Below are 26,903 nucleotides of genomic sequence, written 5' to 3'. Positions count from 1 at the left end.
TAGATCGAATGAACGGTCCTCGAGATAAGCAAAGGACAGGCACACATGCGTACACACAGACTGAGACTCCTTGCAGTTTGTTTATTGAATTCCATTGGGTTTTGGACCAATGGTTGGACATAACAAGCTGTTTGAAGACATCACCTAAGACTATCACTATCTTCTGACATTGCATTGGATGAATAATTGACTGGAATGAAATGCAGTGTATATTTATCCGAACATTCCTCAGGATTGGACGGCATTGTCATTGCCGCTGAAAGAGCCATATTCACTTTTACGGATGAGCTTGTCGTGAATGGTCCAAGTACAAAGGCCACCAAAAGGCCTCTTGTCTCATTTATCACCCACTTTAAGAGCGGGCGAAAGAGGAGGAGGAGGTTGGCTGTCAAAGCAACCATAGCGGAGTGTATCCTAATGGTGGTCTCCCACCCCCTGAGGCCCAAAATACGTTGCCTAAAGTGGAGGGAAACAGCGCAAAAGAGGAAGAAAGAAAGAACCGAGCCAAGAGCTATCACGATTAAAGAGGTAGGTTTAGTCTCGACGCCTCCTCTTGCAGAGGTGTGAGTCGTTGAGGAGCGCCAACGACGGCCTCCAGAGGATTTATGCGGGTTGAGGTGGAGGGGTCAGAAGGCTATTAATCACGGCCCAAAAGTCGAGGATTAAATAGCTCGTTGTAGCTTGGGCAGATGAGGGAACGCGGCCCTGTGGAGGTGTTTGAAAAGGCCGCGTTGTGTCTGTCTTCTATTACAGAGCGGAGGCCCCAGGGAGCAAAACAGCCTCGGGAACCGACGACTAATGGGATGTCCAATCGCACCTCTTCCCTCCTTCCCTCCCTCCCTCGCTCGCTAATGAGCATTCACCCCGCCGATTATGTCGCTTAACATCGCCACGCCAACGTGACACCCTCTGACGACTGACAATTGTTTACTCGGAAAGATAGATGAAGGACGCGTTCACACAAAAGCAAGGCCTTGAGTGGAATTATCACTCCTCACACATCTGCACACCTACACATTGAACAGTGCCCAATCAGACTTAGCTTTAATCTTTTTCCTTTTTTTCACGCAACTGCCTTTGATCTTTGATATGCCGTGCATTGCATTAATTATGCATCTCACCCTCGGTGCAAACGTGGTGAACACCTTCGAATGCTTAACAGGAGCGGGCTCATCGCGGCGGCCTGGAGGATGGCTGCAGGAGGAGTATGCATACCCTACATCACGCTCCCATATATAGTGCACTGCATAAGGGATTTTACAGTGTGTGTATGTGTGTATGTAAAGCCTGCATCTGTGGTGCTGTCCTTCGATCCGGGCCAAAGGAGGGACATTTTTCACTCTCCTGGAACACGCGCCTGCCTCTGTGTAGAGGGCCGGAGTGTCGAAGGGGAGGAGGCGCACACAAGACAGATGTGGCTTGAATTAGGGCCTAAACTGTCATGTCCAGAACAGATACAGGGGCTTTTCTCTTCTTTTTTTTGGTGTTGTGCCATGTTGGCAGATCAAACTGTATGAATCAAGTAAGCATTAGCAGATGTAGAGTGGGGGACTTTTGAGACAAATATGAATATTGTAACTGTGAAAAGATTTTTAGCTTGCACAACTTTATTGGTCTGGATTTTTTTGTGTTTTTGTGCAAAAGAATCACAATACCGTATTGTTAAGAATGTGTTATAATAGCTAGTTTAAATTTGTAATTTGGTAACAACTGTTTTTTTCAATCTTGGCTGTTTCAAGGGCAATGTTTTTTACTTAGACACAAAAAAACAGGCATGCTTTGTGATGAAAACAGTACATCTTAATCTCAATGTACAAAAACATTATTTTACCAGTCAAATATGCATTGCACAACTTTGAATGTCAGCACTGGATTTTGAGGTCTTTATTTACAACAACAAAAAAATCAATAGATTAAACTGTGTAGGCGAGTGTACCTTCGAGAGAGAGAGAGAGAGAGAGAGAGAGAGAGAGAGAGAGAGAGAGAGAGGCTAATTGCATCAGCGGTGAGGAGCCTATAGGCACATGCAGTTCTAACATCTATCTACTGGAGCCAACGGCCCTGATTCAACATGTGACCAGGTTAGAATAACAGCAGATAAGCAGCGGAAAAGGAGCTGCTGTTTAGCTGAAAAAACGGCTCCGCGTGCTTTTGGAAAACCTCCGCCGTCCTGGAAAGCAATCTGCAGACTGTAAATGCAAAAAAAAAAAAAAATGCGCTGCGTGTTTACTTCCTTCATGTGTTGCTAATTTCAAAGTTCACGATAAGACTCCCCTGGCCTCGCATATCTGCGGTGTCGCTGCAGCTCGCCTCTACGTCGGTGGGAGTACCCCCTGCACGGGTCCCTTTTTTTTTTTTGTTTGCAGCGCACATCCAGTAGTTGGAGTTGTTGCCACAGCGAGCGCTAGGAGGAGAGGGAGAGGAGAGCGCAGCAGCTGAGTGAGCAAACAAGAGGGCAGAAACATTTCGGTTATCTTTCCGAGATTTATCACGCATCGACCTGTCACTTTTACTGCTTCGTGCCGAGTCTTAACTTGAAAGAGGACCGCAGCAGCAGCAGCGCCCTGGTCTGGTGGTCTGGTCTGCCCGGGCAGTCCGCCTGCGAAAAAAAAAGAAAACTCTCCGAAACGCGGTCGTCTCAGCGGGCATGAGCTAATCTACCAGACAGTCATGGAAACCAAACCGTTCCTGTCATTGGGTAAGTTTGTTTGTTCAATGACTGAGCCTTAAATGTGTGGGTTATGATGAGACTCTTTTTTTTATCGGCGGATTAGTGTGAAACGTGTCCTCGCGCTGTGCCCCCTTTTCTTGACAGCGCGTGCCAGACGCATCAACATGTTCGGAGCTCTTGCCGAGCTTTAAGCGGACGTTGTCTTCTTTTCGCTCGTAACTTCAAGTAAAAGCAGACATGCCCTCTCCGTGTTGCATATCTAAACGTTGCCGTGCGAGCCGGTGACATTTAGCTTTGATACGGAGTGACATCTCGCTTGGGAGGAAGCTGCGCGCATACCTCGCGCGCGCTGCAATTAAATGCAGGCTGTTTTTTTTAAACTTTGCTCCTAACTTTTATTCTAATGAATGTCGGGAGATTTGCAAACCGAGATGAGTCAACGTACTTTAGCGTGTGCTGTGCGCGTAAAAGAGAAGGACTGCATTCTAACACGACTGCATGAACAGGGGTTTGAACTTGCACGAGCAGTTTCTTTTTCTTGTTACCCGTTTAGCACGCGTTGTCTGCTTTTAGATGGCTTAAATGTTGCGTTTACGTTCTGTGCGGTTATTTTCAAGCCTTCCGTTGTCTTTCACGTGACTCGGGTCAACGTGCTTCCGTTTGACTTTGAAGGTGCAGACTGGCATGTGGTTTTGAAAATGAACCCAACTAGCATAAGAATTGGGATTTTTAAACTTGGCCCTTGTGCTCAAACAAAGTTGCTCGGCTTGTTGGGGACAGCCTGAGTTTGTCTCTTCAAGCTAAATATTAGCTCAGGTACAAACAGGTGACACATGCAGGAGTGGGATAACTGCACCGGGACCTCAACAGTCTGTGGATGAAAAATGCAAATTTAATCTGCAAAATGATCATAAACTATGCAGGGCGCTTGGTTAGAGGTACTGAATTTGGCACCATTTGTTGAGGGAGTGCAACTGTCACATACATTTTTTTTTTTCACCAGAAAGTACTTCAAGGCATAACGAGGGCCTTTTACACAGCTGTCATCATTTCAATTAGTGACGTTTGAGTTTCCAGAATAAAGTGTGAATGCATAAGTGAATTGAAAACCATAGGTCCAAGTCATCCTTATTTTTTCGAAAAATACCTTTTCAAGCACACACTGTCAGACACACACACACACACACACACACACACCGCACTGTAAATAATTAATGCTGAGCTGCTACTGTGAGTTTGTCAAAGTGAACAGAGCAGACCCTTGCCCCCCCCTACACACACACACACACACAGCACTGAGCTGTGGGCCAGACCTGTTATTGTGTCTGCCGCTCTTTTCATGAGGGTGTCGCGTTACAACCTCGACACGGTATATCCTCGTCTTCGCCTGGATGCACCGAAGGAGATTCAAGGGGGGAGGGAGGCAGAGGAGGGGGCCCTTACGCGCGGACACTGTCGCCCGCAGCGGCCCTTTTTATGTGGCTTCCCAGAAACACTCTCAACCCGCCAGCGTTTGCACACACACCGACGACGGGCGCTGTTATTACAGGTGCACCGTATTGCGTGTCCACGCTGAAAGTGCTTCACCTTTCAGAGTGCCTGAATGTACGCCAGAGTAGCTCATGCCAGACACTTCCTGATCTGGAAGGCTCGACGCTTTAACTGTTCAGATGATTAGGAATGCTCCTCTTCCTCCTCCGCGTGTGCTGCATCAGCATCTCTTCCGTGGTCCTAATCTGTGGGCCTCGGCGTTTATATTTAAAACCTGCTCCCATCAAAAGGTCCACTTGAGTGCCGATTTGTAATTGGCCACTTCAAGGACGCCAGCCGCTATCTGCGAAAGTCCTTGGAACGTATCGATTAGCCGCTCACCCGGTGTAATTATCTGTCGTGCCGCATTAGACGACCTGACGTGGGTACAACTCTACAGTTATGGATCGGTTGTCGGCTGTGATGACCACAGCCCCCCCCCTCTCCCTCTTTGGCACCTTGTGCTTGGTGCTCCAATATCTGACAGAGCTGTGAACATTGAAGGGACGACATTGAGAGGAGACTGTGTCCTTTTAGTCAGAGCAATGTGAGGCTGGTCATGACGGTCTGTCGGGGAAATAATCGGAGAGCGATTGAGCGAAAGCTCTTCAACTTTAAGGCCAGCCAGATCTGTAGTCTTTTAATAATTTGATTGATTATTTTAAAGGCTAATATGTGGGCCTCCAGGTAGTTCTCCTGAAGCAGGTTTCAGCGGCTCAATGTTTGCACATTCCGGGCTTTATTCTTAGTTTTCTCCTCGTCTGAATCAGCGGGTCTGAGGATGTTGCAAAGTGTCTTGTTCAGATTGTAAAGCCCTCAAGAGACCAATCGAGGCGATTTAGATCCAATGAACTTGAAGACTATTAGACGACCGTGTGAGATGTACAGCCAACGTTCATATTTAGAGAAAAGATTGAAGACAGGCTTTTGTTATAACAAACCCCAACAAATGAAACCTATTAATTCTTTTAACACATTAAATCAGCTGTTTTTAATCAAACATTTACATATTGAATTTTTAATAAAACTATTAAGATTTCCAGAGCTCAAAGCTACATTTCCCCTTTTGACAGATGATTGGCCACATCACGCTCACTCCAAAAGCTTGTATTTATCACCTGCTTCAGAGGCGTGTGTTGTCTTTCCTGAATCCGGTGGAACTAAACTCTTTGGTGCTTTCTGTTTAGGGGAGCATAAGGTACCACCAGCACACACACACACACACACACACACAGAAAGCAATGAAGTTCATGGTCTTTGATGAGAAAGTGAGAATCATGATGGTGTGTGTGGGAGAGACCGACATTCCTTTTCTGGCAGTAACTCAGGAACAAAGGTAACACAGGGAGAGAGGAGAGGGTGTGTGTGTGCGGTGGGAGTGGGCTGGTGGAATTACACTGCCAAAAGCATTTGGCCAAATTTGTCTTTTTACTGCCGTCCAGTTTTGTGTTCCTGATGTGACGCTTTTGCGCCCCTTTTGAGAAAAGGGGCTGCAGCTGTCATTTTTATTGGAGGAGTTTTATAGCGAGACTTAATGGCTTAAAGTGACAGCTCTCTCTCCCACCCTCCCCTTTCTCATTTTTCTCTCTCTCGCTCAATCTCGCCCACGAGGCCTTTTACTGAAGCAAATCAAAGAACAACTTCCACCACTTTCCCACCCCTCACCCCTGCCAACATCCAAACCCAACTGTACGAGCGTTACGCTCCAATTACGAACACAGCGAGTGTGTATTTTTTTATAATTACACTAAACTGTAGACCAGTTTTTTTTTCTTTTTTTTTTTCTGCTGATCATTACAAGGCATGAGTCGTTGGCTTCAGATAAAACATTTTGGCTCGTCATACTGTTCCCCTCTTGTTTACGTTCTAAACATAGCACGAATCAGAAACTTCTGAGAGGCCACAGTACAGCGAGATGACTCAGATTGCTCGTTAATTATTTGTGCAATGAGCTGCTCCGCTCGCAGGAGGTCTTTATTGATACCAGCCTGCGCTGAACTTTGCACCCCGAACCTTGACCTCTGCTCCTCGCGTGCTTGATCTTCCAGGAATTCCCCTTCGGCGTTCAATCTGTTGTTGGAAGTGTCTATAGACGGTAGCATGTTGATCGTTCTTTCTGTTTGTCTTACTGTCTGTGTTCCTTTCTACTTTTTTTCCCATCCTGTGTTAGGTTCCAGAATTTGTGATTTGTGGCGATAAAAATTGGTGCTACAACTGATTATTTTAATTATACTATTAAAAAATGTGGAAAAATAGCATTCATTTCTCAGAGTCCAAGGTGACATCCTCACATCCTCTTACATGTTTAGTGTACACAGAAAAGCAGCAAATGAACACATTTTAAAAGCTAGAACCAGGACTCAATTTAAAATGATAATAAACCAATGTCGATTCGTCACTACTCAGCGTCGGAGTCATCCGAGCACCTTTGGTGTCAGCGTTTATTGCGGGTCCTCCGAGGGTCTGAATGGCTTATTTATTCTTCTGCGGGCGGGTAGGATTCAGGCTGCTGTACGCCGCTCTTTTGAAGTGGAAGTGTAGTCTCTTGTGTGGATTCAGCCAGATCGCGCTCGTAATTCGCATCGAGAGGAAAGGTCGGTTCACCGCGCCACAACTCTCCTCTCTCTGCTCTGCGTGCATCACGGCGACCCTGAGATGGAAAGAATCTATATAATCGAGGAAGAACGCGGCGTATCGCAGACGTGCTGTGACGTTACAAAAACCCTGCCAAAAATGCAACTCTAAAAAAGGAAACCGTGGCTGACTCCTCAAGTTGGCATGTAATAAAAACAACCGCCGCCTCTTCTGTGATCGCTGCAATGCATGAAAATATCTCGGCTGTTATGATGTGTTTTGTAATTAAGCTATGAGCACATAGGCTTTGATGGGTATTCACTGGAGAGGGATGACGAATGGAGTCAATCCCAGCTACGTTATGCTCCTCCGTGTCATTATATTTCCGTTATGCCCACTTTTTTTTTTTTTATATCCATGCTAATTATAATTTGCCCCGATGAGAACCACAGATGTATTAAAAAATAAATAAATAAAAAAGTGTTGATTTATTTCCCTTAAAGTAGTTGTGTAGAACAATGCAGCAGGAGTGAATAGAATCATTTTCTTTCTTGCATGCAGATGACGGGGTTGCGGAAGTGAGATTAAACTACAGCGGATCATTGCTTTACATGTTGTAATAATATGTATCGGTGTGCTACGTGATCAAAAGCTGGAAGGAGGTGTTTGATGTTGCTTCACAGAAAGAAACGGACTCCAACTGTGAAGTTATTTATTAATACTGTATATTCAGGTGTATACACACAGCACCCCCCACTGTCTTTTTCACACAGGTACTGAAAATAGCCAACATCCACACACACACACACACACACACACGCGTGTATGTACATGTAAACACTAGCGAGGTAATTAAGACAGTATCTGTTGCCGCTCCGGTTGTCTTTTTGAGGTCACATGGAACCAGAGGAGGTGTCCCAGTGTTTCCCTGCCAACGCTGTTATGTTTGTCTGTCACCTTGCCATATGACTGCGGGGGTGGGGATTCCACGCACTGCTCGGCACATGGCCACGGAAATCCCACAGCATGCAAAACACTCCTCGGTCATGTCCTGTGTGCGTGTGTGGGTGTGGGTGACTGTGTGTCAGTGTAAGCAGGAGGCAGCCGTTTTGAGAGGACAGGGTGGAGGTCATGTGCATTTACACCTGCACACCAACAAATGCATATCTGGACTCTGGACATATCTTTTTTTTGTGTGTTTTTAAGATTTAGGTAAAGAGCGTTTCCACTAATGCTCTGGCTTACACAGTTAAGTGGAAGGTTTGCCATTATCATCATGGCGAATGTTAAAGTCAATCTTGAATGTTTTTGTATTTACAAAGGGAAGATTTCTTTGCTTTTTTTTTTTCTTTTTTTAGACGAAGATTATTATTTTTTTCTGCCAAGAAACACATTTAGAGCTGGCTAATGATAGCCCCCATACTTCTTTCCCCGGTCAGGTGGAGGTTTACACTGGCAATGAGGATGAGATCGGACCCCAATGAGCCCGCCTCAGACTGCCAAAGGTAGTTACTTCTTCTTCAGAGAGGGAGAGAGAGATCCGCTCGATTCCAACGCACAGAAAAGGCTTTTATACTCAGAATAATGACTTCTTTGGGAACAGCCATAATTTAATTTAGAATTTGGCGGAATAAGGCACAGTGCCCTGTGGGCACGAAACACAAGTAGCTTATAATAGCCAATGCTTTTACACTACACACATTTTCAGCCAACCTGCAGATGTGATAATATTTAAGAAAAGCTTACCTATTAGCCAATAAAAAGCCAGTATTGGCTCGATGAACCTGGCATGATCATGGGCCCGTAATGCTCCCAAAACGAACATGACTTCTCTGAGGCGTTTTCTAGGGATGCACCTATCCGATATTGAAGATTGGTTACTTGCTTGCTTTGAATGATAAGTAGCAATTCAGTCAATTTACATTTCTCTATTTATTTGTGACATCTTTCCGCCTTTCATTTTCCCCTCCCTCGGAGTCATCCCAGCAGTGATCGAGCACCTTCGAAGCTATTCAAAAATATATGGGCTCGAGGATTTCCAGACCCTATAAGAGCGAGCTGTCAAGACGTAGTGGAACGCTTCCCCCCCCCCCCGACTTTCACGTCATCCTCGCATTAAAAAACAACTCGGGGATTTGGGTTCAAACTTCGGGGAAGCGGCTCCTCAAACCGGTCCGTGAGATTAAAGGCCGCGGCCGCAATTATGATACACGGAAGATCCATTACAGGAGGTACCAAACGACTCTTGATTACGGATACCGAGGGACGTCAGAGAGACACAAAAGCACTGGCGCAGGTCACCGAAGAAATGAGTGCGAGGCATAGATACGCGCGGGTTGTAACTTTCACAGGCTGCTGTGCATGAGAGAGAACAAAGATGACATGTGAGATAACAGGGTTCCTCTGTGGGTTTTCTCTCTCCGCCTGCAGTAGAGGGAGAGTGATTAACTTTTTGTTGACGCCTGCAGGCCTAGCATGCTTGTACATCCGCCCAGACTGTGGCCTCAACACACACACACACACACACACACACCTGTATGTGTGTGCACGCATAGGCAGACATGTGCAGCTCATGCGGAAAGGCTGCACAGAAGTCTGTAGGGCTCTGTCGCCTATGATGAGACACCTCGTTGCTGGCCGCCTGGTTTCAGGAATGTTCTCGACGGCAGGAAGGGTGTTCTTTTAAGAACGGAGGGGGGCGGAGCTTACTATATGGAAAAAAACCAACAATAACCCCAGCTACTAGATATGGTATGTTGAACATGCACGTAACGAGCAGCGCTGCAAACGACTGAAAGGAACAGTCCCATTTCTCGCGTAGGTGTCTGTTCCCTCCCTTCCTCTGCCCACAACGTTCGGTCTATTTGAGTTTGTTTTATTGCCCCATAAGGGAATCTTGCCTTGCAGACAGGTTTTGTTTGCAGTAAAATCACAGAGTAGAGCCATGTAATACAAAAACAATGAGTCCACGTGATATTAGACAAGAGTCAAACACATAATAAATGGCCCATCTCGACCACGGTAAAACCAGAATGCAGATCTTTTTTGTTTTTTCAACTGAGTGCCACTGAAAGTAGGAAGACTGAATGAATGCAGAAAGGTCAATAAGTGGCGACTGAGTTCATATTAGCTGTAGATTTTATTACTTATTAGAGTGAGAAAACCCTCTCGTCGTGCCACCGAGGAAAACGTTCTCCGAGTCCTGTTTGGATTTACTCACATGGCTTCGCATCACCGTTCCATGACAGTGACACTCCTTGCTCTCTCTCTCTCACGATGCTGTCAGAATTCAGCGCAGACGCAACCCCCACCGTGTATATAAATCTGCCGTTTAGGGGGAAAAAACGTTGAGCAACCAGGTTTACTAGACAGACGGGAGACAGGCAGACAGGTGCAGGTGCCGGCCGTGTCTTTGTCGTCGGCGTTGTGCATACCAGAGCGCTGACAGTTACCCACGCACAACAAAAAAAACCCTTCCCTGACAAGTTCAAGTGTCACACTTGGGACGCTTTCTTCTGTTTCAGTGTGGACCGGGGGGGAAACGGGAGAAGGCTGCAGATTAAACCGGACAGATAGAGCGTAGAGGGCCCATTTATTGGCAGGACCGCAGGCATACACTAGGGCTGCAGCTCACCTTTTAATTTTATTATTGATTAATATGTTGTTTCTGTGTTTGTTTTTCTTCTAACCAGTTTATTATTCATGAAAAAAGATCCATAACAACTTCCGATTGGTTGCTTTGCCTGATATTTTACTCAAACATAGAAAAAATGCAAAATGCCCAACTTTGAGGAGCTTTAACCACACTGTGTTTGACGCACAGTGTTTGAAGTATGCACATTTGCATAACCTGGAGTGTCACAAAGGGGGTATGGTATGTGCGTTTGCATGTCAGCGTGTACAAGCCCGCACACGCATGCTTTCAGTGTGCCATGTGTATGCTACAACATGTATATGTGGTGGTGGGGATAGTTGCCGACGCACTGACTTGTGAACCGCTGTAGAGTTGAGCTGTCTGTCTGGGAGAGGGAGGGTCAGGGGTTGTGGCTGGGTCACGCTCTGTGGGAGAGGTGAGGTGAGGAGAGGAGAGGAGAGGCCTGCGAAAAAGGAAGTGGGAAGCGAGAGGCCTGCGAAAAAGGAAGTGGGAAGCGTGTTGTTTTCATTTCAGGTCCTGCTTCATTTTGTGCATCAGAGCAGCTATTGTTAGAAACAGAGGTAATTGTTAATTGATCCAAAGAGCGATAAAAACAAGGCACCTCACACTCCCTCTCTCTCTGACACACGCACGCACGCATGTGCTGTGGAGAATGAGAGTGGATGTTTATTACAGGATCCTAGTGGATGCTAAGGTGCTCCGGGGGCTATTAAAGGCCTCACTTAAAAGGCACTATCAGAGGCACACTGATGAGGGCTGCTTGAGGGGGGGAGGTGTATGGGGGGGGGGGGGGGGGATGGGGGGGGGGGGGGTTTAAGAGTGAAAGGGAAGAAAAAGAAGTCCCTGGAACAGCGAGCAGGAGGGGACTGAACAGGGTGAGCACATCTGGATTGCCTCAGCAGAATATTTGTGCAACATCTGGAAAAATCGGCTGGAATTTAAGGGGTCCCTCCTTTCATTTCGGTTACATTTCCCCCTCCTATTTATTTTTTTTTACTTCGTCCTCTCCTCCGTCCTGTTTTCAGCGTCTTCAAAGTCACGCGGCAGGCGCATAAAAAGACTCCCGCGGTAACGCACGTCGAGCCCTTGCAGACTTTTATAGCGGGGGCCAAATTGGGCCCATGTGACCGACTCCCCTTTGCGCAGGGCCCGGGCTAATTAAGTGGCACAGAAGTGAGAGGGCGCCCGGCTGTGGACCCAGACCTACACCATTCCTTGGCCAAGCACAACTCCTCGTCAAAAAGAACGGCAGAAAAAAAAAAAGAAATAAATCCTCCAGTTTCCACAGACGTTAAACTTTAAATCCCAGTGTGAAAGAAAAACAACCTCTTTGTTTTGTGCTCGACCGGCACCGACATGCACTTTCCTCGTACGCCATGAAAGAGCCACCGTGTATCATGATCACAAACAGGCTGCCTTTGTGTGCTTTCAAAAAGCTTTTTTCAAGTATTGGTTTGTTGTCGCTAGAAAAAAAAAAAGCACGCACAAAGAGCCTCATGAGCCTCCCTCTGAGGCGTGAGGTCCCCAGAGGGATGACAAAGTCCCCGTATTGTTTCAACACCTACAGTCAATTTGTACTCTGCGTCCCTCCCTCTTCCCGGTGCCTCCCATCTCACCTGGGCGAGGCCTCCTTGTGGGCCGGCGCACGCTGACAGGCAGGAGAGCGCGGATGTACATGCTAATGCGGTGCTGATCAAAAGGGGCGCATCGCCGTCTCCCTCTGATGGGCCTACTGATGCCTCCCACCCCCCATGAGAGCTGCAGTACGCATAGGCAGGAGCAGGGCAGTGATCAGAGGGAGAAAGAGAGGGGATGGAGGATAGGGTGAGGGAGATTGGGGGGGAGGAGGAGAAGCAAAGAGGGGGATAGATGACAGTGAACAAGAGAAAGATGAAGAGACATCCAAGGAATATGATGCAGTTATTATTGAATCAATAACGTTCTTTTTTTTTTTTTTAATCGATTGAACATCAAGAATAAATGGCAAGTTTCCAGTGAAGTTGCCTTCTTTATCTGGTTATCTGGATGGAGGAGGCCAACATGCACTTGGTCCATCAGCTCTCTTTCTATGTGGACACTGAGCTGATTCTTTTTATTTTTTGTTATTTCCCATGTTGCGCTGCTGTTGGCCTACATCTTTCCGCATGACTGAGCCGACAAGTTGGACTCCTTTCTAGGAATGCTGATGTTGATACAGTCTACTGGATGTGTGTGTGTGTGTGTGTGTGTGTGTGTGTGTGTGTGTGTGTGTGTTGTTGGACTGTGCATATGCAGAGCAGTGTTATGCAGTCTCTGTGTGAGGATGTGTGCTAGTATCTGTGCAGGTCAGTTGAGTCGTCACGCTGTCATGTAACGATGTATTCAGATAAAATATCCAGCCGACAGGCCAATTGTAGAAAAACTGTTGGCAGCAGAAATATTGATACAAGTGCTGCTACTAACATGATTGTTTTCATTTTCTATGAATCAGTGGATGAATTTTTGGATCAAATGTTGGAAAATCTTAATTGATAAATGGCTGCTCCAGTTTTCCAGAGCCCTTGATAATGTTTTCGAATCTCTTCTTGTGTCAGACCAACCGTCCAAAACCCAAAAGATATTCCGTTAATATGATATAGAACAGAACTTTGGGAAATTCTTACATTTTTAGGTTCATACTTGTATTTGTTTTGTTTTACTAGAAAACCTAGCCTTTAGGTCATGACGTACGCAGACGTCTTGCTCCGGCTCGTCCTCTCGCCCGTCCATTGATCCAAATCAATGGACGGGTTATTTGAGTAAAGAGCTCTGGCTCCGGGAGGCAGATTTAGTATTTTTGGAGGGTCTTCTGCCTCGCTGGCTCATGGCGTCTCGCGGGTGTCTGCAGGTAGACGCAAGGGTGACGTCATGGCTGACATTTCAGCGGGAGGAGGACGCCTCGAGCCCCTCGGAAGGTGCCTCAACCCGGACCTCGCCACAGTATCATAACAAACCAGAATCTTTGGTTTCTATGCACCTGGGGGCGTGCGCTGTCACTCCTGGTCTACACAGTAAAACTTCAAATAGTCAACCAAAGGATGTAGTATTTAACCTCATAAATGCCTCTAAAAAAAATACCAAATGATCTTCACATTGGAGGCATTGATCTTAAATGTAGAGATTTCATAACAAAAAAAGTTCCCGTTAGACCATTCATGTAGCACGAGGGATTGGCATGCCATATAAGGCCGTCTGTACATAGTTTCCTTAGTATACGACTCTTGTAGATCTGGTCTTCATGGCAGCAACGTCCTTGCCTGGGTCCACACCTTTTGAATCCACTGAGATAAAGTCCACTATTGAGAGCTCTGTCTGATATCAGGCAAGCAGCTGCCTGATATCAGGCCTGGGACGGGCCCTGTGAGCCCCCGTAAGCCCTGTAAGGGTGGGCCCAAACTGATGGGACAGAAGGGCCACATGTTGGTCCAGGGCCTTCAGTGGCGTTGCACCACATTGATTGGCTCTTGTCCGGTGGGGAATCTCCAGTTAGGCTTCACTTATTGAAATCACGAGTAGGCCATGCGGGTGCTGGTCTCTAAATCGAAGGAAAACAATTCATGCGGTTGGGTGGATGATTTATGCACGCACGCAGATATCGGGATGACATCAAAGCCGATCTCCAGTCCAGACAATCCGGCACACTTACTCTGTCACTTCTGTAAGAAGTCAAAACGCATGACATCTTTGTTTCTTTTCTTTTTAAACACTTCCCCGTGCTTTGCTTTCATGGAGGATAATGGACAGTGCACGATACAGTCATTAACCCGTCACAATGGGGCTATCTCACACTGGAACCGTGTTCCCTCCTGTTATGATCATTTTCATGCCATCTCAGGCTCTGGCTTTGTTTCCCCGTCTCAGAGGGAAAAAAACAGCTCGCCCAAGTCTTTAATGCGCTGGTTTTTTTTTTGTGCTTGCTGAAAAGCCTGTCTTCCGTCCAGAGCGCAGCGTAGCATCCCGCTCTGCTGTGTCGAGCCCCATCCTGCCCCGTGGAAAGGGAAATAATTTATGAAATGAGAAGTACATTTGTTGTGTAAATGACCACACACTGTAGGATATTTAATCCTGCCTGCAGTCGGTCCCAGTCCTGTGACTTGACCTAGTTTTGTCTACCTCCCTCTGCCTGTCTCTCCTCTCTCTCTTTTTTATTTTTTTCCCTCCCTTTCATTCTCTTCTCTCTCTCCCACAGTCTCCGAGCGGCTCTCTGCTCACCCTCCTCTTCTTCCTCCATCCCTCTTTCACTTTCACTCTCCATTCTTCTCCCTTTTTGTCGCCCCCCCATGCTGGCTGTTGTTTCCGTTCCTTTTTTTTTATCATGACTGATCCAAGGATTTGTCTTCCTCCTCTTGGTGTGTTGATACCTGTAACTATTACTCTGTCCTTGCTCATGTGCTGAAGACAAACTAATTTTATAAAATCTGTCATGTGACGGGGGTGACTAACCCATAAGTACACATCTCACAATAAAATACCAAAGACATCACAAATAGCACGGAGTAAAGACTGATGTATGCGCATTAACAGAAGTTATTAACAATTTATGCGAGCTAACATCAGTTAGCTTTTGTTTTAAAACACTTTAAAGAGATGAGGGAGTCTAGATTGAGTCTAGTCTGCACTTCATTCTGAGACAGAGGAGCCCAGGCACCAGTCTCTTGGAGCCTCATTCTCTTAACTGTGTCACCCAAAGTCTTAAGTTGCATAACTACCGTCAGAAAGGTGCTCTAGTAATCTGAAAAGCTGTCCCCCTTTTTTTTAAGAACCGTCATAGTCTGACACAGAAGCCAACAGTCTTCTTTGAATCCTTGATTGTTTTCCAGGCAAGTTGAAGCGCTGTTCTTCCAGTCCAGCCAGTCAGCAGGTTCAGTATTCTGTTCTTGTTTAGAAGTACGTCCTCATCTCTGCGTTAGGGAACGCTTTCACCACACATGGTCAGTCTGGCTGGTCCAAGTCAGAGGGGAACACGGTGCACAAATTAAAGTGGACCAAACAACAGAGTATTTGCTGAGGGGCGTGTTGGAAGGAGAAAATGTATGTTTTTCGCTGCCACTTCTATGCATGGAATCACGGATGAAATATATATTTTTTTCTCTTTGACTCGGCACTGATCTACTATGTGCATGACTGTCATGTCCGAGTCGGTCCTCTCCCACTCCCACTGTCAACTGGTTTCTTTACCTGTGTGCATCTCAACGAATGGCTGCCGCAGGCAGCCTGCATTTGGGTTTGATAAGTTGGTCTCGCATTGTTGTTTTGCTCCAAACCAACAGTGCAACAACTGCCCAAACGCACAAACAAACCTGACCAGATTTTGTGTTAATCTGAATGAAAGGTTGGCTTGTGAAAAGCTTCCTGGGACTCATGATGTCACTTTGCTTCCACAGCAACCTTCACCTCCCAGAAAGATCAGGAAAAAAGCCAGGCCGATTATCTTCAACGAAACACTGCAGCCACATAAAGAGAAAAGAAAAAGGGAGCGGGGGCGACTTGCGAAACATGTCCTTCTGGATCTGAGAACAGGGTAGATTGTTACACAGATAGGTGAACGCTGTAGCTCAATGGACGCCGCTGTAAGAACAGCTGCAGGCTGCTCGGTAGGTCTCCACTCTAACGATTGGGACGCCTCTCGGTATGCGTGGCATGCGTCCATTCCTGAAGAGCACAAGGGTTCGCCCGGGCTGAGCAGTAACACTGTAACCCACAACAAGCCTCGGCCACAGCCGTCTCACTCACTGCACGCCTCACCTCTGGGTGATTCTTAGCACGTTGTTATACGTGCATCCTCACAAGCTGTTCTCCATGTCGCCATCATCGGCTGTCACATGCTCTTATCTCTCTGCAAAGTACCAATTGGTGATGTAGCGTGGATGGTAAAGCTTTCAATGTCGAGGCTTGTGAAAGAAGAACTCTGTGCTTTTGTTCAGTCAAATTACAATGAAAGAGTCCCCCTCCCCCATCTCTAACTACAGCACAGAACAGTGGCATTATATTATCTTCACAGCTCAAGGCTGGACAGCTACATTGTCAGGGAGCAGGATGTAACTTTTGCTTGTTAAGTACATTCTAGGGAAGAAAAACATTGATTATACAAGATTTCTTATCATAACCACTCCTGTCGAGTTATTACTATTATTATTTTTGCCATGAACCTTTTTGCAGGATTGGCCCACTGAAGAACAACCAATATGGATGTTGTGCCGATACTGACTCAAATAGCCGGATCAGGTATCGCCGACAATGGGGTTTGTGTACTATATACAGTATGAGCTGGAATTTGAATTCCTGCTACTTCCTGCCTCTAGATATTTCATTTTTTTTTTATTTTTTAAACATTTGTATGGATGGAAAGTTGTGTAGTTTAGATTTTCTTAGTCCTCATGTATTTAATATTTTTAGAATCTTGCGTCAGCCTTCAACACACTGGCTAAATACATATAGTGCACGGTTAAAAATATACAAAATGTGCTCTTGCTTGAAGCTTAGGTGCCAGGTGGATATATGTTTATTTTTAATAGCCAGGGTACAGCAGTCTGAAGCCATGCCATTAAAACGGGACCTGAAACGTTGACACATGAAGGTTTACTTGATGGGAGAGCCCATGAACTCTTCTTTACAAAACTTGACTTTGCTGTGTGCGCTCCGGTTTCCTGTCCAAGTGCTCTTCGGCCCGGCCCGGCCCGGCTCAAAGTCAAACACAGAATCGGAGGTGTGCACTTTACAACCAATTTACTCTGGATTCAAAATCCTGAAAAGGATTACTTCAATATATATATTTTCCATTCTGGATTCTACTCCCTAATGGAGCTTTACAGTCAACAGGCTGGAATCCACATTGCTGGTTTTAGAAAGCCCCAATTCATATCTAATGCCTCCAGTGTAAAGAGGCATTTTAGCCAAAGAGTGCACTTAATCCCTGCTTTTAAAACCGCCCTGTCTTGTGTAGTTCTTATCCGACAGTATTATGAATTTTACTGTTTTTATTGTCCTCCTGTTGTTTTTTTTTAGTGCATAGCCATCTGCAGCTGTGGCTCCAGATGTTTTCACTTCAGGTTTCTGAATTATGTACCACTCTGTGTTAATGTTTCACCCAACATGTTTATTTGTGTTTTAATCAAGCTTTCAGGAATGCAGCTGCGTCTCCATTTCAAGGTTTCTACAAACGTGTAGGAATTTCCTTTTTTTTCTAAATTCATTTTTTTCATAATTAAGGATGAACATCAGTCAGTTCCCCTGTCTCAAATGTGAGGATTTGCCGCTTCTTTGTTTCATATCACTAAAAATTGAAAATCGGTGAGATTTTGATTGTTGATTGGCATGCTCCCTATTTTTCCTAACATTGAAAATGCTTTGTACCGTGCATTTCTTAAACCACCCAAACATGTTTTAAAGTGCAGCTAAAAGCCCTGCATCTTTTTTGCAATTTGCAATGCCTAACAACTGCTGCTGCCAGAGTGTGCGTGCCTCGACTATGGCATGCGTCGACCTTGTTCGGCAAACTCTGGGTCAGAGTTGTGGGACAAACTGTTGGTCAGCGGAGAGCAGAAGACGTGGGCGGCAAAGCTCCCGCTTTGTCCTTGGGTGTCTTGTACACATTTGCATCCTCGGTGCGTGGACGCGCGCGTCACGGAGGAGGTTAATGGGAGACTCCACGGGGAGTCCGTTTTAGCGGGCACCAGTTTCTTCCACCAGGACTCAGCCGATGAGTGTGGGGGGGGCAAAGGTAGCCTCGTTGTACCACACCTCACTTTCTGCCCGTGAGCAACTCTGCACCGCCACGCGGGAATATTCATCTCCGTACTCTGAAGCCAAGCTTCATTTTTAACATCAGTCGCTGGGGGTGCTTCTCTTTGATCACTCCCAAAACGTCAGTCACGCTGAAGGGAAACCGAGGTCCACGGACTAAGGCCAGAACCGTATCCGATTGCACCCATCAATCAAGGCTAAAAATAGCGGGTTTGACACCAGATTAAATCAGTGCAATCTAGGGTGAATCCCTCCAAAATATTGGATGAATTTCCAGCTGAGATCCATTAGAGGACGCACATAAAACAAAGTTGTATCCCCCCCACCAGTCTCGCTGAGGGCGATATTTCACGGCTGAGAAAGGGCCAGTGTGCGCTGTGCCAAAGGGCTGTTGGCGCGGGCAGATCGTCCGTCATGTGAACGGCTACTGTAGAGACCCGCGGAGGGATATATTTTTAAACGCTTCCTTGTGTCCATTCCCCGAGTGAAAGGAGTCTCTTTCACTCCTGCCGCTCTCTCCAATCACACAAATTTGATTAGAGCCGTTTGCCCTAGGAGCTGCTCTGGCTGTAAGGGGCCCTGACCCCCCCCCCCTCCGGTTTGCCCCCGGAGACAGACTCTGATGCGCACAAGCCGTCTTTGAGCGGGCCCGCTTCTTTTCTTCCACTCTAACCTCATTTAGCACACTTTACACACACACCTTCGGCTCCATCGCGTCACAGAGAGTGAGACAAATGGCTGTTATAAACTATCAGGAGTCGCCGTTTTGGTGTCGTCTAAGGTTAACCCCAACGCAACGTAATGTTTTACACAACGCTCGCAGAGGAGGCGGGGCTCTGCGTCTCTGTGGGAAAAGGTGAAGATGAGTCATGGCCAAAATGCATCCATATGTCATTCACCATTCGAAAACACTCTTTTGTTCATAACGTCATGACTGTTGCGTCTGCAGGTGCGCTGTGTGTCTGGAAGCAATCGGGGTTCGATTGTCTGGCACAGACGTACGTGTGAGAAAGATATCAAACCAAGATTTAAAATCAAATTCTACACCTACCAATCCAGTGGCTCGCGGAGGGGGCGGTTTTGGTTGTTCGCAGCGGAAATTGAGGCCGTGGGTGGAGCTTTGTCAGCGGCGGATTTATTTTAGCCAAAACCACAACCACACTTTCAACTAGTTGTCTGCAGACGTGTGTTCTCTGCACAAAGTGACAGAGTTACACATCTGGTTCTGGGAGAGTCATAACCCTGGTGTCAACCAGGGTTTCATTATGACATGTTCCTCTCAGTTTCAAGAAATATAAGTCAAGGTTCAGTATTAATAGAGGCAAAATAGAGTTGAGGTGATGGTTGTTTGGCACAATATTTCAATGCACTTTTGTCCTCATTTCTCGTCTCTTTTGCTGCCATTCGGTAAAACAACATTTCAAACTTAAAAGGTTAAAAAAAGGTCTAAAAAGAAGAGTTCCTGAGAACTGCCTCAGGTTTACAGATAGACATGTGCTGCTCAACAATACCAGTCCGAAGTCACGCTTTTTACAAAGGTCATCTTTGTCAGCTCTACCTTTCTCTGCAGATGCCTTGCAGCTCCGAAAGCCCCACCAGGGCAACTGCCACTTTCACCATCCCGAGACTGTGTGAAAGTGCAGACTCAGTTTCAGTCAAAGTAGGAAGGCATCTTTTTCTTTTTTCTTTTAAAAGAGCCGTTACAGAAAGGTGCTCTTGTTCATTTCAAAAGCGCCTCAGTTAAAGTCTCGCAAAAAAATACAGTGGCTTAATAAGTCATTCAATGAAGCTGTCCAGTTAAACTTTTTTATTGCCAGCGCAGACCTCAAACGGCAGGTCGGTTTTGTGACTCATAGCTCGGGGGGGGGGGAACGAATGTGAGTTGCAGATTTTAGTCCCTTTTTTTGGTGTTTTCCAGCAAAGCGAGGGCTAATCGTAGCGTCGACCTCCTCGCCGTTTAGTCGCAGAGGTTTTAAAATGTTTTGCCGCGAGTTGTGTGGTTTGTTGTGACTGAGAACCTGAAAAAATGATGTCTTCCAGCCAAGGTCTCCATGGGTATCTCTGTGTCTGCAGACTTCCTCTAATCTTCCATTAGGGCTAAAAGGAAGCCCTCAGGTGGCAGATGTTGCCCTAATTCATCCAAGGCCGAGAAAATGATCGCTCTAAAGAAGCCACAGTGAGAAGGCCGGTTAGCATTCCGTTCCTCTACGTACAAGCCACTTGTACCTCGATACCAGGGGCATCCTGTTTGGTTTGACGCGATATACCAAATACAAAAAAATGCAACATGCTGCAGAGGCTTGAAGTCTTCTGGTGGGTCACCTTATGCCCCCCCATAGTTTGGCTGCTCAAGGACCCTTAAGGTCTCAGTAATGGCGTCTACGTTAGGCTGGAATTTCAACCCCGAAGGCCATGTTTTGGAAACTGAAAGAAGGCAATCAACCCAGATAGGCAGAGAAACATGTAAACAAAAACAAAATGATTTACGTGTGTGTGTGTGTGTGTGTGTGTGTGTGTGTGTGTGTGTGTGTGTGTGTGTGTGTGTGTGTGTGTGTGTGTGTGTGTGTAAAGGAAGTCTATTTTTCCAGCAAATATAACGGCACGATCAGCATCTAGGTACTGCCTCCAGTAATCTGCACGAGGTTTGCTTTGTTGTCACGATGCATCTGCTCTGGCTTTGTTCTGGTTGAGATAAATAGCAGCTTAGAGGCATGTTTAAATTCATCTTCTTTTTTTTTTCTCCTTCAAAATAGATGTCATCTAAAGGGGAGGGAAGACAGTTTGCTGATGGAGCAGATATGCTCAGAAAGCAGGTCCGGCGCTTTCCCGGGATCAGAGAGGGATGAGGAGTATTTTGATTATGAGCCGACGGGTCCTGAAGCGTCTCTCTCGGCTCTTTACAGAGAGCCCGCTGAAGGGAAGAAGTGGGGAGAGCGGCTTCAGCAACACAGGCTCTGTTAGAGCAGTAATTGTTGTTGTAATGAGACGCTGGTGCAGTGGATTAGCTCTCTTTAGGGGGAAAGCAAACATCAGACGATCATTAAGTCTCCTGCTTGGTGTCTTTTCATTTATAGGAAGACGGCACGACACGCTAACACGGAATGTGTTAGGCACACTTACAGAAAGCTTTGACTTATGGGTGATTAGGGCTGCAACTACTTATCCTTATTGACTAGTATCGCAGTGATTTTTGCAATTTATCATTTAGCCTAGAAAATGTTCCCAGATGCTCATTGTGAGGTCATCAAATTGCTTGTTTTGTCTGATCAATAGTCAAACCAAGGCGATCCTCCGGGTCCTAAAATTGAAGCCAATGCAGAAGTGTCTTAAACTTGCATTCTTTCTAATGGCCATCAGGGGGCGACTCCTCTGGTTGCGAAAACAATTCAGATTGTATAGAAGTCTATGAGAAAATGACTCTACTCTATTCCTCTCTGTTAACATCTTTGTTGGAGTGAATTCATGTGTGAGGATTCTGATCATATTGGTCTCGTAGTATGTTTTTTGTGACCTATTAGTGACCCCTGCTATATAATAAAACGGACCATAAAGCAGAGTACGCTTTAGGGCGAGACTACCTTGTGATTGAAATGGCGCTACCACGGAGTTGTCCGGTCTGGGTGTCTGCATTTTTGTTTCATAACTTCAAACCTTTCAGTGTGTTTTCAGTTCATGAAAGTGGATTATAACATTTTGGTCACATACGAAATGCCTTAATCACCGTCCGGTTGTACTTAGCCCCACCCTCTCATGTCACTTATGGTTGCAAAAAAGCAAACTGGCAACGGCCAAAAACCAAGATGGCTAAATGTCGAACTCAAAACGATGAGAGATGTCCTCTGATTACGTCCACTTCTTTTTTAAAGTCAATACAAAAATATAATTTAAAAAAGGAAAGAAAAGAAAAGTAGGAAAATTAAATGGAACCAGCAAATGGAAGGCATTTTTGCTTGATTAATGGTTAATCAGTATTAGTTCATTGTCAAGTCTTCTGTCCTGTGAAACATGAAAATCCTAGGAAATGGATCTCTCAAGGACATGTGGGCAAACACTGGAGTCCCCAACGCTGTTGTAGAGGACGGACGGATAGATGGGGGGGGGGGGGGGGCAGAACAGTCTTTAACAGGTTCTCCGGTCCTCATGTGGAGCTCTGAGGCCTGCTGCAGTACACCGCTGAAGGTGAACGGCTCTCTTTCTGGTCCGTCTTAGCTCACAGAGTCCAATGTGGGAAAGGGTTTTTTTTTTTTATTGCACCTGGGAGATGCATTAAGGGCACAATGAACTTTGACCTTGGGCTAGATCACCCTGGCAACGAGGGCCACGGACAATCGCTGCGCTTAACGAGAGCTGCGAGCCCTTTCAGGTCGTATAAATGCTTGAATGCGTTGCATTCAAAAGGCTCCAGTTTGTGAGCTCTTGTAAAGTCCTGTGAGCACTTTCCCTGATGCGTCTGTGAGAAAGGAGAACGCACCGCTAATGAAAACCCTTCGGTTGTTGCTCTTATCAGTGAGGTTTGTTATAATGGGGAATGTACACACCTTTGTTTCATTAGAACCTTGTCATTAAGCCATTCTTTTATTAGCCTTATATCAGTTATAAAAGCCCGTCTTTCATTAGAGGAACATCTCAAAGCCTTGCCTTCATTAGCACGAGCTTGTGAATGCTGGATGCCATTTCATTAGCGGCCTATCTTTAATGAGGAAAGCGCCAGCGTGTTTACATTTCTCTGATCCCCCCTCTCCCGATCACCGCTAAGGATAATGCTGATTGGCCTCCGAGTGGGGGTGGCGTTTGAGCTCGTCCTCCCCACCCCTGAAGATTGGATCATACAGTTATTAAAGCCAATGTTTCTCAGACGCGAAGAGCAAGATCAAACGTTCCTGTAATCAAGGTTCGGCTTACAGTACACGAGGCCGAGGCGCATTGATGTGGAAGACTTAATGACGGGACGTGCGGCGGTCTCACAGCTCATGACGGCAGATCCCGGGGAAAAACAAAACCTGCGCAGACACGTCCGAGCCGCTGCTGCCGCGCTTTCATCGTTCACTTTGAGGCTCGGAAAAGCGAAGCCCCTCCACTGAGAATGATTCACAGTTACACGCCTCTGAAATCCAAATATTTGTTCTGTTTGATGACTCGTTTTGTAATTTGATTTCTCTGAAAATGGCCATTTATGTATTTTACATTGAAACAGAAACCATACTTTTAACATTGCTCCAATGTATGGCATGCAGTGCTGGACTTCTTTGGTGGTGTGTGTGTGTGGGGGGGGGGGGGGGGGGGTCTGCTGTCTGCTTGGTTTACTCCTGATTTTTGGAAAAGTCCAGTTTGACTGGGAGCCTGGGCTCACATGTTAATGCCTTAATGTTCAGCGACACTGCTCCGAGCTCCATGCCATGTGTCATTGTTTGGCCTTCAACCCCCTTTGTGCAACCAGGAATGTGCCTGGAGAATGTGTTCCTGGAGAATTCCTGGCTGATTGTAATATATGGAGCGGGATCTTTTGTCTTTTCTTTTTTTCAATCAAAATCTTCCGAGATTCTTCCAAGAAGAAACCGAAAGTGCAAAATGCACCTCATTCATGAGAACTGAAAAATCCCCTTCTGCACTGAGGTACTCAAGTAGGAGGAGTACTTTCGAGGTAGTTTTAGTGTGTATAATCTCAGCGCTCGGAGAGTAACTAAGCACCCTTAAATATTCTGATGTCCAGATGATAGAAAGATGGAAGGGTTGGTCGAGAAAGCTTGGAAGAAAAAGCACGACGGACTATTTAACAGTCTTTATTTGGTGGATGACAATTACAAATGCTTTAGTGTTTTGTAAAAAGTTTGTTGGAGACGTTACGGTCAATTGTGTGCATTGTTTCTTTTTTACTGTGGTACTTTTTGTAGTATGATTTTGAAATCTGTGCTCTAACATTCTGGATTATATGTTATTTGTATGCGCGAGTAGACTTTACTTCCCCATCACTACCATCATCGTGTACATCTTCTATTGATACACAGATAAACTCACATTCTGGCAAGTAATACTGAAATGTTGCTAGATGGTGAAAAACGAGTTTCATTGTGTTTTTGCAGTGAACGAATCTCTAAAGATTGACAACAAATGCACATCTTTTTCCAAAGTTAGTCACAAACACACGCACGGTCTTGACTGGAATCAGCCATCTATTGAGCTGTTATGTAGAATCAAACACGGAGACGTAGATTGTCATCACCCATGCCCCATTCCAACACGATACTGTGTTTAAGCGTTGCTGCTGTCGTTTTCATTCAAATTTTCCTTTCAACGTCTGATAACAGCCATAGCGTTATTATTGTTAATGTGCTCAGCAACACGGAGATGAGACGAAGCGTACGAGATGACGCGTGTTTGCTTCTTCTTTAATGAGTCTTATTAAAGCCATTGTCTTTGCTCTCGCCGGTCCAGACTTGCTTTGCATCGTCAGTCCCCTGCTTCATCACAAAACCAAATCAAAGCTCTCTCTCTCACACACACACACGCACACACAGACGCACACTTTTTTTCTTCCGGCATCCACACAACCGTGTGTGCACACTCACGCTCGCACACCCTTATGAGCAGCATCAGCATCCCAGACAGCTTATCATGGGGAACTAATTCAATATCCCTCCGCCTGTTTTTAAATGTCACTCTCTGAGCTCATCCGGAGTGACATGTTTTTCATGGTGGAAATAAAGGCGCTTTATTGGGCTCAGAAGGCGGTGACAGGGGGGGTAGTGGGTGGGGGGTGGGGAAGATACTCCGTCTGCCTCTCTTGACGTTTGCTGGAAATCTAAAAAAGGTCCTCACGAGGAACGAATAAAGTTTGAATTTTTTTTTCCATCGGAGAGGTGCCGATGAGATCCGCATGAGCCGCCTAGATGAGGACGGAGCGAATCCTCCTCTGGCTTCACGCACTCGCTGCTGCTCTGAGGCCACAGTGTCAACGTGATGTGAAATGCCAGCCATGTGCCACTTTTAAGTCCACAGCATCTACAGGGATATTCAGGAAGAAAAGGCCGTTAGAGGTTTTGCGATTTATTGTTGGGTTCAACTTTGTGGTGCATGTACTTTTATTTTTTCAATGTGTAATGCATTAACTGAAGAGATATTCCAGCAAAACATTTCTACTGTAGGTTGGTTTATTTATTGCTCTTTCTCTGGAGAATGTCAGTGACGGGTGAATGCTGGTCTGGAGGGGGGGGGGGGGGGGGGGGGCCGCACGACGCTCGGCGGGTTGGGGGGGGGGGAGTACAGCCTACTCAGTCGCCTCATTGTGCCGGATAATGACTTCCCTATTGAAAATGACCCCCCCGTGATCCCAGAGACAGACAGTAAGACGGCCTCGTCCAGCCTCGTCCAGCCCCCCCCCTCCCCCGAGGCACCCTGATCTGGCATTTCGCTCCGCACAACCTCGGACCCCTTCCTCCAAGGCACGGCCGCATCCGCCGTTCTGCGGGGGGCTCCGTCTCCGCTCTCTGGAGCCGTCGCCCCGGGGTGCAGTGAGCTGGTGAGAGGGGGGGTCAGAGCCAGGGCCAGCTGGCTACAGAACTTTGAATGTGAGAGGTTGGCCGGGGTCTGACGGTGGCCCGATGCTGGCCGGGGGTTATATTTTTGAACTTGCTCTTCACCCCAAACGAAGCTGGAGTCCACATTTATTTTACCGGCATCCTGTTTAACGTCTACTAGAAGACTTTTTTTTTTCTTTTTGTTCTTTCTGTTTTATTCCGTCTCCATCTTTTCTTTCTGTCTTCTCATCTTTTCCTTCATGTCTTTCATTCCAGGGTTCCTGAAGCCCCAGTGCTCGTTGGCTCATCCCATGCAGCGAGGTCGCTCGGTCGAGGCTTGTTCCTGCTTCAGCGGCATGTGTCACCTCCACCAGCGTCGCCTGTCCTCAGGTAACACTCGCTGTGTAAAACAGCCAAGCTGCTACATGGTACTTGTAGGTAAAATGTAGGAGAATGCTTGTGAACACAAAATGTATGTACTTGAGACTGTCTAATCATCCAAAATAGCATCTAATTTGATTTAGTCTGTTTCAAGACATCGAAGGCAGTTCAAAATGATATTTTTAAAGTATTTCTCTGCTGCACACACACACACCCACACACCACCACCACCAACGCCTGCAGTTAGAGGTGTGGCTGGGGGCCTTTTTTCGGAGGAAGTGTTCAGTCTGGTTTTCCTGCTTAATGGTATCTTTGCATGCGGAGCCCCAGTGACGGACAAGTTAACAGTTTTGCTCCCAGATCGGCCCCTTCCTCCAAACCTTGTGCTTTTGAATTAGCTCAGAGTTCTGCCTCCTTAGGATTCGCTCCTTGTTGTTGGTTAAAAGGGTACCAGCAAATAGTATTCAATGTTTTCAAAAAATCTGGTCAATTAGAATCTGAAAAGCAACAACAACAATCACAAACAAGACCGTCCTTAATAAGCTTTAAGTGGGAATGTGAATGACAGCATATTGCTCTAATATATGTTTGCCTGGGTGTTGCAGGGACCGTTCTGTAACTGGAAACATCTCTAGAGAAACGACAACACTTATATTTGTCCAACATGTATGAAGAAATGGCTCCCGTTTTGTATTCTTCCTCCTCTAAGAAGAAACTAGCCAATGTTCACAGGCATGCTTCGCTGTATCGCGGACGTGTTTCGGCACGATCGGCGAGCCGCGCAGCTTTTTCCACCGACCCCCCCCCCCCCCCCCCC

At 46.2% G+C, this 26,903-nt stretch overlaps 1 protein-coding gene across 4 annotated transcripts in view; it reads left to right on the top strand.

Moving 5' to 3' along the window:
- Window positions 1-2,399: 2,399 nt before the first annotated feature.
- The window catches only part of rxraa (retinoid X receptor, alpha a), an 88,036-nt gene continuing 63,532 nt past the window's right edge, over window positions 2,400-26,903 (top strand). For all 4 annotated transcript variants that reach the window (XM_031855962.1, XM_031855960.1, XM_031855961.1 and 1 more), the window contains exons 1-2: window positions 2,400-2,698; window positions 25,982-26,095. In XM_031855962.1, the coding sequence (XP_031711822.1) occupies window positions 2,671-2,698; window positions 25,982-26,095 (142 nt within the window). In that variant the 5' untranslated portion in view covers window positions 2,400-2,670. The remainder of the gene's footprint in view (window positions 2,699-25,981; window positions 26,096-26,903) is intronic.

Source organism: Anarrhichthys ocellatus, unplaced genomic scaffold (assembly GCF_004355925.1).
Source record: "Anarrhichthys ocellatus isolate YVR2014 unplaced genomic scaffold, GSC_Weel_1.0 scaffold16, whole genome shotgun sequence".
Classification (NCBI taxonomy): Eukaryota; Metazoa; Chordata; class Actinopteri; order Perciformes; family Anarhichadidae; genus Anarrhichthys; species Anarrhichthys ocellatus.
Note: the sequence above shows the minus strand (reverse complement) of the source record. Positions and strands in the feature narration are given on the sequence as shown.